Source organism: Vigna unguiculata, chromosome 10 (assembly GCF_037176805.1).
Source record: "Vigna unguiculata cultivar grain cowpea cultivar isolate G323 ecotype 2 chromosome 10, ASM3717680v1, whole genome shotgun sequence".
NCBI classification, from domain to species: Eukaryota; Viridiplantae; Streptophyta; class Magnoliopsida; order Fabales; family Fabaceae; genus Vigna; species Vigna unguiculata.
The window spans coordinates 15034264-15048101 of NC_140801.1; the positions used below are offsets into that span (position 1 = coordinate 15034264).

A 13838-nucleotide genomic window follows, 5' to 3' on the forward strand; every position below is an offset into this window, starting at 1 on the left:
TAATTCTTAACCATCTATTAAAAAACAGTTCTGACATTTCTTAAATAATAAAGATTAAAAAAATACGTTTTAGTGCAAGGCCCAACTTTATAATTTTATAAACATTAAAAAGAATAAAATCTTACATTAAAAAAGAATAAAAACTAAACCATCTCATAAATATATTATTATAATTAAGGGTTAAAATGTAGCCAGTAAAATCGTGCCAATATTCCTTCAACATATTTATTTTTTAAGAAAAAAAAAATGTCTTTGTCCCAAACCGCAATATTTGAGAGTGATTTCAATATTTTCAAACCCTGCTTCAGCAAAGCCGGTGGGTCAAAAAGGCAATTATCTTCTCCTATATAAGGAGGGTCCATGGAGATGCTTCTCAATGCAATAACCACAAAAATCCAATATTCACCAAACACTTTGACAGAGAAAGCTAGTGTTCTTCTACTTCCAACCTCTTCATGGAGAAGAAGAACAAAACTGATGCAAATTGCGATGAAATTAACGATGAAATGAAATGGGTTCTTGATTCTTCTTTGGATCACAAAGGAAGAGTTCCGCTCAGAGCTTCAACTGGTTCATGGAGATCTTCTCTCTTCATTATCGGTAAGGAACACTCTCTGCTAACTCCTTCAGATTCTCAGAGCATCATCATTCATAACACTACTCAATGTTTTCTTCTTTACTCTTTTTAAGCTAGTTTTATTCACCAATTTCTATTTCTTCACCATTTTTCAAAAGCATTTTAAATTTTCATAAATTAAAACTAATAGTAACTTTTAAATCTAATTTAACTTATAAAATTTGCAAAATAAAACTTTATACTTACTCCTATACATTCAGATTATCTCTAATTGATATAGAATTTTTAATAAAATATATTAAAAAACTTGTTCAAAATTACAAATAATTTAAAATTTACAAGATGAGATTTTACCTTCTTATATATAATTAGTTTGAATCTTAAACAACACTTTTAAATATTATTTATTAATAATAATTTATTAATTTACCTAAACGGTGTTTTAAATATTTATTGATAGTAATTTATTAATTTATTTAAAAATTATTATTTTTCTTTTTTGTGTTTTTCTATTGATTTGTATTTTTATCCGTTTAACACGAGTCAACATCTCGAGTAAACATTTTCGTTACATATTTAATATTGATGTAATATTTCAAAGTTTGAAAATAAGTATTCATTGTACTTAGTTTTAGATTATATAATATATTTATTTGATTTTATCAATTTTTTATTTTAAAATCAACTATACTCGTATAAGTAAACAAGATGGGCTTCTTATAAAGTTTAGAATTAATAACTCAAACCTAATTCAACTATCAAATCAAACTTAATAAAAAGTTTGATTTTGACCTTTCAACTAATACTAAACTTAATTTTTCACAGTTTTCAATTCATTTACCATATATATCTTTTTATTCTAGGGAAGCTGAATCCAAATTAATGACCAATAAATTTAAATATATATATATATATATATATATATATATATATATAATATAGATATATATTTTTATTCTAGGGAAACTGAATACAAATTAATGACCGAACAGTGTAAAAATGGAAGCTTATTAAAATACATGAAAAGTATTTAAAACTTTTATAGTGTCAACTACTTTTTGTGTTAATTTATTATTTAAATTTTCACCAAATGAGTTAATTATTGAAGGTAAAAGCCCGTGTGAGGTGCTCCATATTAATAAATTATATTCTGACTTAGTATGTAAGCTGAGCTAAAACTTTTAAACACTTACGGCGGGTTTATTTTATAAGCGTTTAAACACCTTTTTATGTGATGAATATTAATTTAAGGAACCGAATATATCAGTTAAATATACTTTATTTGCATACGTATTTATCACCACAAACTATTTTCCAAATATGCCACGTTTTTAATACTTCGTTAATTAGAAAACTAGGAAATGGGAATGTTTTCATCTATTAGCACATGAATCACTTATCCATTGACATTTTTTCAAAGAGTAGAAAAAAAAATTGAAAGTAACTTCTTCATAAACTAAAGTAGCTTATGCATCTTTTAATTTGTAAGAAGAAGAAAAAAAACTTATAGAAATTTTAATTTTAGTTAACAAAAATATTATTTAATTTTTTATTTTAAAAAATTTAGGAAAATAGTCATCCTATTAATTCAACCCTCATACCAACCAAGTCTAGTTGGTGGAAGACTTTTTGATATGATTCACGAAAATGCAGTACTTTCGAAGTGTTTTATATGATACCTATCCCATTAGGAGTTTAAAAAAATTCCGATATACAAAAGCTAGAGATTCACTACTTGAAGAGTGTTATGTAATGAATTTTTTATGTATTGTATACTATATCAATAATATCAATGTTATAGATGCATACCATATATTATATTAACACATATACGCATTTAGTATTAAGTTAATACATTAGATTATTAAAACCCACTATCATAGAATTTGGATTTTTTTTCATTTATTTTTTTACTATATTTTTACTGTATTTTTAAAATATATTAAAATTAGTACAACTTGAAAAACAGTGAAATATTAATGTTATTTGAAAATACAATAAAACGAGGAGACTAAAAAAATTCCAAAATCAATAGAGTCTAAGTGTTCTGAAAGATTCTATATATGACTTTTTGACTCAATAATTATTGTTTTTATATATAGCAAATTTTTTATTGAAATATATTAGCTAGTGGTATCTATTAGTAATATATAAAGAGATTCTCTTTTTTTGTTTACATTTTAAAATACTAATTTTATTTTTAAAAAATAATTATTTATTAAATTTTTGAAAATTGACCGTTACTTTTACAAATTTTTTTATAAAATCGTCTATCTTTGTTCTTATCTTTTTCTCTATTTATCAATAATTATACTCTCATCTTTTATGATATATTTCACTTTATTCTCTCACCTATATTTTATTTTATTTTGAATAAATATAATTTTGTTTTATATATTAATTTAATAACATTATATTATTATCACCTACTAATATAATATCATATATATATATATATATATATATATATATATATATTTAAAAAATAATTACACACATATATTACAGTGTCGGTAGTTATAACAAAAGTACTTGTTCGTTCAAATCCAAACCGTAGTCGCATCTATTTCATATTTTTGGGTAATTTTTTAATAATTTATTAATAACCATATCAGTAATTTATTTATTATTACCTTTTTCAATCGTTTATTCTCCTTCAGTATTTAGAATTCTTTTTTCATATTAACAATTTAACTTTTAAAACTATATTTAGATAGAAGTAGTCAAAACACAACTACTCGAAATTCCACATCAAGTACAATGAAAGTCAAATTAACATATAAAGATGAAGATAACTGTTATTCTATAAAATTTACTTTATATTAGGATATTAAAACTTATTATAGTAATATATGTTAGATCTAACGCATTATCTACTATTTAGTTTCCCATCAATACCACATAATATATAGTAACTAAATTTAATAATTTTATATTGACTAGATTAAAAACTATTACATAAAATAAAAATTATTGATATCTAAAATAAACTCTAATTTTATAAATTAATTTAAATTTTAATTCATAAAATAATTATAATTTTTTGTTATTAATAGAAATTATTTAGATACTAATAAATTTTAGTTTATAAAATAATATCTAATTTAGTTAATATGAAGCTAATTAGTTTTTTTGTATATAAATTTATTTTTTATTGAATGATTTTATAAACAAAATGTAAGAATCTCCTCTTACAAAGTAGATTCTTAATAATCTGATATGGTAGTTATATGTATTAGTTATTAATTAATAAGAAGCAAGCACTACTTGTTCATGTTTAGTTCTTAATCTTGAATGTTCAACGGTATATATCCATAGATATTCAACCCTAATTATTAGGCACCCTGCAAATAAAGAAATATACACACAAAATTCTTATAAACTCATATGGTCAAGAAGACTAGCACAACCTATAAATAGGTGGGTCCACTTCCTACAACTAGATATATTTTATTAACATTATTATTGAAGATAATGCATATAAACCACACAAAATTGGCATTATAATTCACTATTACTAGTGAGAAAGATTCTCCACTCCCATTTGAAACTGGATAATGAGTGTTATTTTTAGCAGATAAGAACACTACAGCCTGTATTCAAATCACTGCTTCAAAATTCCCTTTATATCCCTTACACATGAGATTCAAATTTTGACTTCATATATGAATTTCAAATGATTTAAAAGTACAAAGCTTTCTTGTTTTCGCTATATGAAAAAGACTTTTCTATATAGAAAACTCTAGATAATGACAATAAAGTTATTTTTCACACTCATTCTGTAATGGGAAATTTTAAATTTTAAACTTATATTTCAAATAGTTTGTAATTTACACTACAAATATATTAAAATTAAATTCTCGCATTAATTTTGTGGTTCCCATAATTCAGAGACTACAAATGATGTTTACACTTGTAGTTCATAAAAAAAATAAAATTCTATTATTATATTTGTAATATTTATCTCCTGCACATTTTACTTTTAAGGTGCTCGACCATGTTGAATAAAAGGTTTAGCGAAATAGTATTTTTATACCATTAGCTTTGCAACAATCACATGTCAATTACCTTTTAATAAGAAAATATAAAACTACAAAAATAGTATAATGATTAGAATAAAAGTTATTTTAATCAATATATATATATAGCACAAAAATCATTGTAAAAAGGTGATATGAGATAATGCGTTGTCTTGTCCCTGTACGATAACTCAAAAGTTCATTATTCTTACCGCATATTGTGCGTGCCAAAATCATTGAACAAGAATATACTGTGCCCGCATGCTTGTTTTTTGGGCAATCAGAAAAGCTATTCGATGTATAGATTAGGATTACTGGTTCAGGATGCTTCTTTTCTTTCACACCTTTTCTTATATTTTCAATCACAGAAATGGAAGCATTTATCGAAACCATTTCATTTCTATATATTAGTTATTCCATTTTCTTGAATCTATAACTTAACAATCACTCTTTAACTGCTCTATAACTACCCATGCATATATTCATACAGTTATTTCTTTTCAATATCGATAAAATAATAGGGATTAAAATATTTTTTTCTCTAAAATATTATATAATAAAACTGATAATAATAATAATAATAATATCGTGATGGACTATTTATGATAAATTAACATAAACAAACTTTTTATTCTGATTTGCAGCAATTGAATTCAGTGAGAGATTGAGCTACTTCGGAATAGCAACTAGTTTGGTTCTTTACCTTACAAAAGTTATTCATCAAGACCTTAAGACAGCAGTTAAGAATGTTAACTACTGGTCTGGTGTGACCACCTTGATGCCATTGTTAGGAGGATTCCTTGCTGATGCTTACTTGGGTCGTTACTCCACTGTCATAGCATCATGCGTTGTTTATCTCATGGTAATCAATCTCAATCATCATCATTCAATTCAGAATCCAGATTCTCTATCGAATTTTTTTTCTTGTCTTTTATCGAATATTATCGATAAATTGATGTTGATACTTTAAAAATCATTTTAAAACATTAAAATCAGTGTTTATTAACGTATTTTGAATTCACAAAAGATAAAAAAAAAACAGCGGATGAGAATCCAAATTCATTCATTCAATTAAGCACTTAATTAAAGATTAGAGATATGATTACATTTATAATTAACTATTAACAACTGTTTCTGTGTGGCAAAACTCCACAGGGTCTGGTTCTGCTTACTCTGTCATGGTTCTTACCAGGCTTGAAGCCGTGTGATCATGCTGCTACATGCACCGAACCTAGGAAGATTCATGAAGTGGCTTTCTTCCTAGGGATCTATCTGATATCCATAGGAACAGGGGGCCATAAACCTTCGTTGGAAAGCTTTGGTGCTGATCAATTTGATGATAACAATGCTAAGGAACGAAGGCAGAAAATGTCATTTTTCAACTGGTGGAACAGTGGATTGTGCAGTGGAATCATTCTGGGAGTGACCGTGATTGTGTATGCTCAAGAACGTATCAATTGGGGTGCTGCTTATATCATTCTCACAGTTGTCATGGCCATCTCTTTGCTCATTTTCTTGATAGGAAGGCCTTATTATCGTTATAGGACACAAACTGGGAGCCCCTTGACTCCTATGTTGCAGGTTCTTGTTGCTGCTATTTCCAAAAGAAAGCTTCCATATCCTTCCAGTCCAACTCAGTTGTATGAACTTTCCAAGGCTGAAAGCAATGGTGAAAGATTTCTGGTTCACACCAAGAAACTCAAGTAAGTACAAAATCTTAATCATTACTTTGAGAAAGATCAATTTAATACGTGACACGCGTTTTCTTTTTAAGCAATTAAAAGCGTTTTCCTGTGATTTGTTCTGTCAGATTTCTTGACAAGGCAGCAATCACTGAAAACGAAGGGAACATAGAAGAGAAACAGAGTCCATGGAGGCTTGCAACAGTGACTAAAGTTGAAGAGCTGAAGCTAATCATCAACATGATCCCCATTTGGGTGTTCACTCTACCATTTGGAATCTGTGCTGCACAAACCTCAACTTTCTTCATCAAGCAAGGTGCCGTGATGAACAGAAAGTTAGGCAATGGATTTGAGGTCCCTCCAGCTTCAATTTTCACTCTTGCTGCTATAGGGATGATAACTGCAGTGATCATTTACAACAACATCCTTGTGCCAACCCTAAGAAAGCTCACAGGAAATGAAAGAGGAATCAACATCCTCCAAAGGATTGGGATTGGAATGGTTTTCTCAGTCCTCTCAATGATAGTGGCAGCTTTGGTAGAAAGAAAGAGGCTTGATGCTGTTGAGATGAATGGACCAATAAAGGGTTCTTTATCAATGAGTGCCCTTTGGTTGGCCCCACAATTTATAATCATTGGAGTTGGTGATGGGTTTGCTCTTGTGGGCTTGCAAGAGTATTTCTATGACCAAGTGCCAGACTCAATGAGAAGCTTGGGAATAGCACTATACCTTAGTGTGATTGGGGCAGCAAGTTTTCTCAGTAGTGTGTTGATAACCATTGTTGACCATGTGACAAGAAAGAGTGGGAAGAGTTGGTTTGGCAAGGATTTGAATTCTAGCCGCTTGGACAAATTCTTTTGGCTTCTGGCAGTGATCACAACGTTGAACTTGTTCATGTTTGTGTTCTTTGCTCGCAAGTATAGCTACAAGAATGTACAGAAGTTGGCCGTGGCTGATTGTTATGAAGACAAAAGTGATGATGGTAGAGCAGATATTAGAGTTTGAATTAGTGAAAATTAATTCTATTCGGCATAAGTCACCACCACCAAGGTTTCTTCAACCGGTGAACAAAATACACATGTTTCTACTGTTAGAATCCTTAAATTTCATCTTAAGCATCAAATAGCTTATGATCCTAGTCCAGGAGTTTTAGTTTTTGTTTTAGTTGTTTATGGCATCATGTAATATCACAATAAGATTATATGTGTGTAATTTCCATTTCAAAAGTTGTCATTCACCTTTTTCACATATTATCTCGTATGTCGTAATTTTCTTTTTATGGTGGTACTTAATGGCAAGACTAATTTGATATTTGAATGTATCAGATACCTAAACATTCAACAGATTAGTTTGTATTGGAAATTCAAGGGGTTAAATATATTCTGGTTCTTTTAATTTTTAATTTTTAGTGAAAATTGAAATTAGTTTATTTTCAAAATTTCAGATCAATTTAGGCTTAAAACTTTAAAAATGTATGGATTAGTCATTTTAACAAAATTTTGTTAAGTTTATTTGATGTTTCAAATGTATTTTATAATAGCATTTAAGTTTCTACGACGTTTGACATATTTTTGCTTCAATATTAGTTTAGAAACGTGTTTGAAACGTTGAATAAATTTGGGAATAAATTAGGCCAGAATTTCGAAGAATGACTAATTACAATTTTTACTAAAAGTTAAGAGACCAAAAATATATTTAATCCAAAATTTAATTATTAGTCCATATCTATGATGCACTGATACTTCAATTTGGGTTACGTATCCATGTCCAATACTTTAGGATACTTTAACAATATTTATCAATGAAGTATCTAATTTATAAAGTCGTAATATACTACAATAAAATATTTGAATAGTAGTGACAAAAAATAATTAGTCACTATATGGTGACCATATTGACAACTGAAATAGTTTCAAAAAATTATAATTGATCTCTAAATTGATAATTAAAATAGTTTCAATTATGAATTGATTTTTAAATTGGTCATTAACATTAGCTACCAAATTTTGGCTACCAAAATAATTTGTCTCTAATTAGAAAATTTGAATTCACACATTAACAATCATATATTTATTATGTTTGTAAGAATTATTATACATTTTTCATTCATATATCATGTATCTATCACGTATCATATCTTATTATTTTGAAAATAAACCTATCGACGTATACGTGTTGTATCCAATACATGTATCGTATATGTGTATCATAAGTCCATTAGAGTACCTTATATAAGAAAGAAGAATTATAAATCTAATATTTTAAGGTTTTAAATTCGAGGTAATATATAAATCTCTTATATGAATTTGACTTATATATTTTGGTAAATCCTTTCAAAATACTCATTCGTTTGAAAATGTTTTTAAATTTGTTGCAAATTTTTAATATACAGAATAACTTTGAATATAGTGTAGTCGAATAAAAATATGATTAAACAAATAAAAAAGAATAGTTCTTAAAGATTATGATTCGAAAATGATATAACTTGAAAGGTTAACCAACATACTAATGTAAAGCAAATAGAAAATATTCTATGTGATTCTTGCTTTCGAATAAAACAAAGCAAAGCGGTTACTAGTACACTAAAGCTTTATTGACCTCTGATTAAATGTGCGAAAAAGCAATTAGCATTTTTCTCAACAAACCAACAATCGTTTGAATGAGCAAGAGCATATATCATCGAAACATGCAACATGAATATCATCCAATAAAAAAAGAAGCTACCTTACCGTCCAAAACATGTATTATTAGCTAAAGGCCCATGAAAGTAGTTAATCAGTAAACATAAACATGTATGATTAGATAAAGGAGTGATTTTATGATCGATGTGCTTTTTGTGTGATAATAATGTTGAATTTCTCATTTGATTTTCATGTGTGGAAATGATTGAAGTTTTTCTAGATTTGAAGTTATGTATGATTAGATAAAGGAGTCATTTTATGCTCAATGTGCTTTTTGTGTGGTAATAATGTTGAATTTCTCATTTGATTTTCATATGTAGAAATGATTGAAGTTTTTCAAGATTTGAAGTTTTCTTCTTTAGATTTTGTTATTGAGTTTATGAAGTAATCTTGTAATCTTTTACTTAAAGTAATTAAAGTGCCTAACATTATTAGAATTATTTGATAATATGAGGATAAGAAATTATAGTAGATTTTACAATCCAACTGCGTTCTTTTTACTATTTTTCAAATTAAAGAATTAGTGTGTACAAATGACAATAAATATAAGAAACATACGAGTAATGTTATCTTTTGATTTTTTTTATGCTAAAATTTTCAATATTCAGTACTAGTGCAGAAAAGTCTTTTTATACTATTTAAAAAAGGTTTTCTATTCAACACATCTTTGTCCGGTTTAAAATAACTGGGCAAGAGTACTTCATCGACACAATTATCTGAACCGTAGAGCAAGATAATGACCGGAATAAGGTCACTGCAATTGATGTGTTTTGTTGCTGTAACACGGTCGGTTACTCCAGATTTTCCCCAAAACAGAACATGGTGTCGTATGAACAAACACTTATGCAACTAATCAAGAATCTTCTCCATCCTTTCTTCGCTTCTTTCCGTTGATGTTTAACCCTCTTCTAACCGAACACCTGTGACACTCACCCATATAGAAATTCCAACAATACTGCAAATATAGAGATATCTCATCATCTTTAAAGAAAAAGCTGTTCGAAGAAAAATTACAGTGTATAGCGTGATTACAACATTTCAGAACTTAAAATGTGAATTTGTTTACGAAAGGCTTAATTAAGCATTAATAAATTTGGACATTTAATTGAGTCTATTAAAAAATTTTGTTTGTGCTGAATGTTCAAAACATTTTTTATTTTTAATCAAATATCTTACAATTTGATTTGGCCATCTCAGGAATGGCTACATAGCTTCTACTTTAGCCTTCGTATCTCATACTCACTGGTCAACTTGTTCCATTCCTCTCCAATTTCTCAAACTTGTTTGTCAACTCAGTTTTGGAAAAGGAAAGAATAAGTTGACTGACCAGTTGGGAGGTAAAGAACAAGTTGATCCGTGAAATGAAGATAGAAAGACAGATGTAACGGTCACATCATTTCATTGATGGCAAAAAAATCAAATAGTACGGTACTTAGACAACAAAGATTGAGAACTCATTAGAACGAAAATTTGTAAGAGTGAAGTGAAAGTACCTAAACTTAAAGCCTAACTAAAATATAAAAGCAATTGTCAATCCTTGGTACAAGTGGATTAAAGAGATTCGTGCAAGGACGAGGCGATAAAGATAAACTCTTTGACAATTATTCATCCTTATCTAGCAAAACAAAATTGAACACCAAAGTGTCACTTTCAAACTAGAAGAGCGGATCATATAACCCTTCCTCTCTCCAACAAAACCTAAAGTAAATATGCAATGTATAAAAGAAAACTAGAGGATTATTAAAATCACACCTGAATTATTTTTCTTCCCATTGCTCCTAATCCCCACAAACAAAACACTACTGGACTGTAGCTATTGGAAATTTCTGCTCTCGGCCAATGAAAGCCTGATTGAAAGAACTCACTTTCGCTATAATTGGTAAATGAACCCCATAATATAAAAATGAAAGAACTACAATTTCCTTGATATGAATCATGATGAAATTGCGAAGGGAATTTTGTCCATATAGATGAGACCAATTTAATACCATTCCAGAACTTTCTGCAAAACTCGGTTCCCAAGAAAATCCAATGGAAAAATGAGTGCCGACCAGGATCCTTTTGCGTGAATTAAGCTCCAATCGGAGCGTATGATCTTTTTACCTTTCCATTTACAAGAATATCATACGTAGTGTCATCAGGCACCAGACCTTTATCAAGCATCTCATCATGCAGCCTAAAAGCCTCTTGTAGATTGCCCTCCTTAAAATGTACAGCAATTAAAGTGTTATACAGAAGAACAGTAGGAGTTATACTATTCCCATCCATTTCCTTTAGAATCTTGCCCGCCTTTTCTAGTTGTCCCCGGTTACAGAGTCCATTTATCAGAACAGTGTACATGACGATATCAGGCACAATACCCATGGAAAGCATCTCTGAGTAAAGATCTAAGGCAAAACTTAATTTACCCTCTTTTAGTAGGCCACCGATCAGTGAGGTGTATATTTGTATATCACATGGAATCTTACTATTTATCATTTCCTTGTGTAGGTTAAGTGCTGCTTCCATATTATTCACATTTCTGAAGCCACTAATCATGCTGTTATAAACAATTGTATTTGGAGTCAAACCAGCCTCCAAAAGTTCAGAGAAGATTTTGCTTGCATTTTCCATGTCTTGCATTTTGCAGAAACCATCAATGAGAGCACTATATGCAGTAATATCCAATTCCAAATCCTTGTTTTTCATATCATCATACATTTTCAAAGCAAGATCAATCTTGTTACTTTTGAAAAATCCATTAATCAAACTAGTACAAGTGATGACATTTGGTGAAATTCCATTTTCACACATCTCCCTATAGGCAGACTCTGCAGAATCAATCGCACCTTCCTTGACAAATCCATTTATGATGCAATTATAAGTCATAGATGTGGGAATAAAACCCTGCTCGATAAAAGTGTTCAACTTATCCTTTGCCTCAGACAGTCGGCCAACTTTACATAAGCCTTTCATAATTGTGTTAAATGTGTAGTCAGTAGGCACAACATCTGCAGCCACCATTTGATCAAACACATCAGAAGCACGATCACAATCACCCTTTTTAGAAAATCCTTCCATCAAAATTGTGTATGTGATGACATTCGGTTTTAAGCCAGTTTTAATAATATCATTCATCACATTATATGCGTCATCCATGCAGCCTGCTTTGCAGTGACCAAGGATCATGTGGTTGTAAGAAACTAGTGAAGGCGTAATACCCTTACCAATCATCTTGTCCCACAAATTGCAAGCCTCATTAACCTTGCCCAATTCGCAGAGCCACAATAAAACAATGTTATATGTAACAACACTAGCAATTCCATTTTCAACTGCCTCATCAAGCAATGTATATGCATTTTCTAGCAAGTTCTTTTTCCGGAATCCTTTCAACAGAAAATTCACAATAAAGACAGTGGGTTGGAGGCCCACGAGTTTCATTCTGGTGTAAAGTTCATTGGCCTTGTCTACATTCCCAATCTTAGAACACCAATCTATCAAAACCGAAAAAATAGACACATTGGGAGTAACACCAGCCTCAACAACTTCATCAAACATCCGCAATGCACTATTCACATCCCCTTGCATACAATGCCCTTTAATCAAGCTAGTCGCAACAACTACATTCATAGGCACACCGTTACTCACCATTTCATCCTTGAGCCTCAAGGCCTCTACAAAGTTCCCCTGCCTGACACAAGCACCGATCACAGCCACATAAGTACCCTCAGATGGCACCCATCCCAACTCCTTCATCTTCTTCAACAGCGTACACGCCAAATTCAAGTCCGGCACCCTACAAACAGCCTGAATAACAATACTATAGGCAGCCGCGTCAAGCTTCAATCCTCTACCCACCCCATCTTCGAAGTACTTCCAAGCGTCCGCAAACCTCCCTCCCTTCAAACACGCACGCATTAAAATATGCAGGGTATAGCAATCGCCATAAAGTTCTCTCTCACCCATTTCATCATACAGTTGGCGCACATTATCAGCCATGTTTCTCCTAACCATGGCAGTCAAAAGTATGTTCACAATTGGAACCCAAGGAAGCACGCCGTGCTCTAACATGGTTCTAAAGCACTCAACAGCGTCCGTTATCTTATTAGCTCTAGCATAACTATTCAACAGATAATTGAAAACCCTTGAATCAGATAATTCAAATCCGTACCTTCCCGCACACTCCACCAAGTGTTCCACCAGCACCTTCGCACTAGGGGCTGAATCTCCAAACACATAGTTATTGAGCAAATACTTGGCATCTTTGTGAGTGTCGGGGCTTGAAGCGAGAATCTGAAGCAACAAGCACAAAACATCAACGGTTTTTAAAAACCCTCGTTGTCTCTCTACTTTTTTGAAGAACACCAACGCCGATCTGGGGTCGGCTTTGTGGAGCAAGAGGGTGTCCAAGACTTCATTTTGCGACGGAATCCGACGGGGTTCGGTAGATTGGGCTTCCAGGGGGGTTTTCTCGGAAACATTGGAGGTTGAAACGATTTTCTCGGGAAAATGGTCAGAGTCCGTGGGAATTGAGAAGAACTGAGATAATGGGCTAAGGTTCTCTGGAGGATTTGAGGAAACGATGCTGAGAAACCTCTTTCGCATTGTTGCGAGAGAATGGGCAACAAAAGGGAATTCAAACTTCAAAAGGTTCAGTAAAAGAAAGAAGATTTGACAGTTTACATTGCCTTCGGTTGAAAATTCTTACACTGTGGCTGCTAATTGCGGCTTAAATATTTTTTTCAAATTTAGCGTAAATTTGATATTACTCTTTCAAATTTAAAGTTTGTATTTCAATAATTATAATTAAATAAGCATTTATTTTAATTTTTTGTTTTAGATACTCATTGGAACTATGTTTATATGACTACAAAAGAGAGAAATAAAATAAGTTTTCTTT

The 13838-nt window shown here is 30.6% G+C and overlaps 2 protein-coding genes across 2 annotated transcripts; one reads left to right on the top strand and one right to left on the bottom strand.

Moving 5' to 3' along the window:
• Positions 1-316: 316 nt before the first annotated feature.
• Positions 317-7526, top strand: LOC114167092 (protein NRT1/ PTR FAMILY 5.6-like). Its single transcript, XM_028052033.2, has 4 exons — positions 317-600; positions 5241-5458; positions 5752-6299; positions 6407-7526. The coding sequence occupies exons 1-4, from the start codon at positions 456-458 to the stop codon at positions 7281-7283; spliced, it is 1788 nt and encodes a 595-aa protein (XP_027907834.2). The 5' UTR covers positions 317-455; the 3' UTR covers positions 7284-7526.
• Positions 7527-10443: 2917 nt separating this feature from the next.
• Positions 10444-13630, bottom strand: LOC114167112 (Pentatricopeptide repeat (PPR) superfamily protein). The gene is made up of 2 exons (XM_028052072.2): positions 10712-13630; positions 10444-10574 (listed from the first exon to the last, which is right to left on the bottom strand). Exon 1 carries the CDS (start codon positions 13541-13543, stop codon positions 11030-11032), a length of 2514 nt encoding a protein of 837 aa, XP_027907873.2. The 5' UTR covers positions 13544-13630; the 3' UTR covers positions 10444-10574; positions 10712-11029.
• Between the last annotated feature and the right edge of the window lie 208 nt (positions 13631-13838).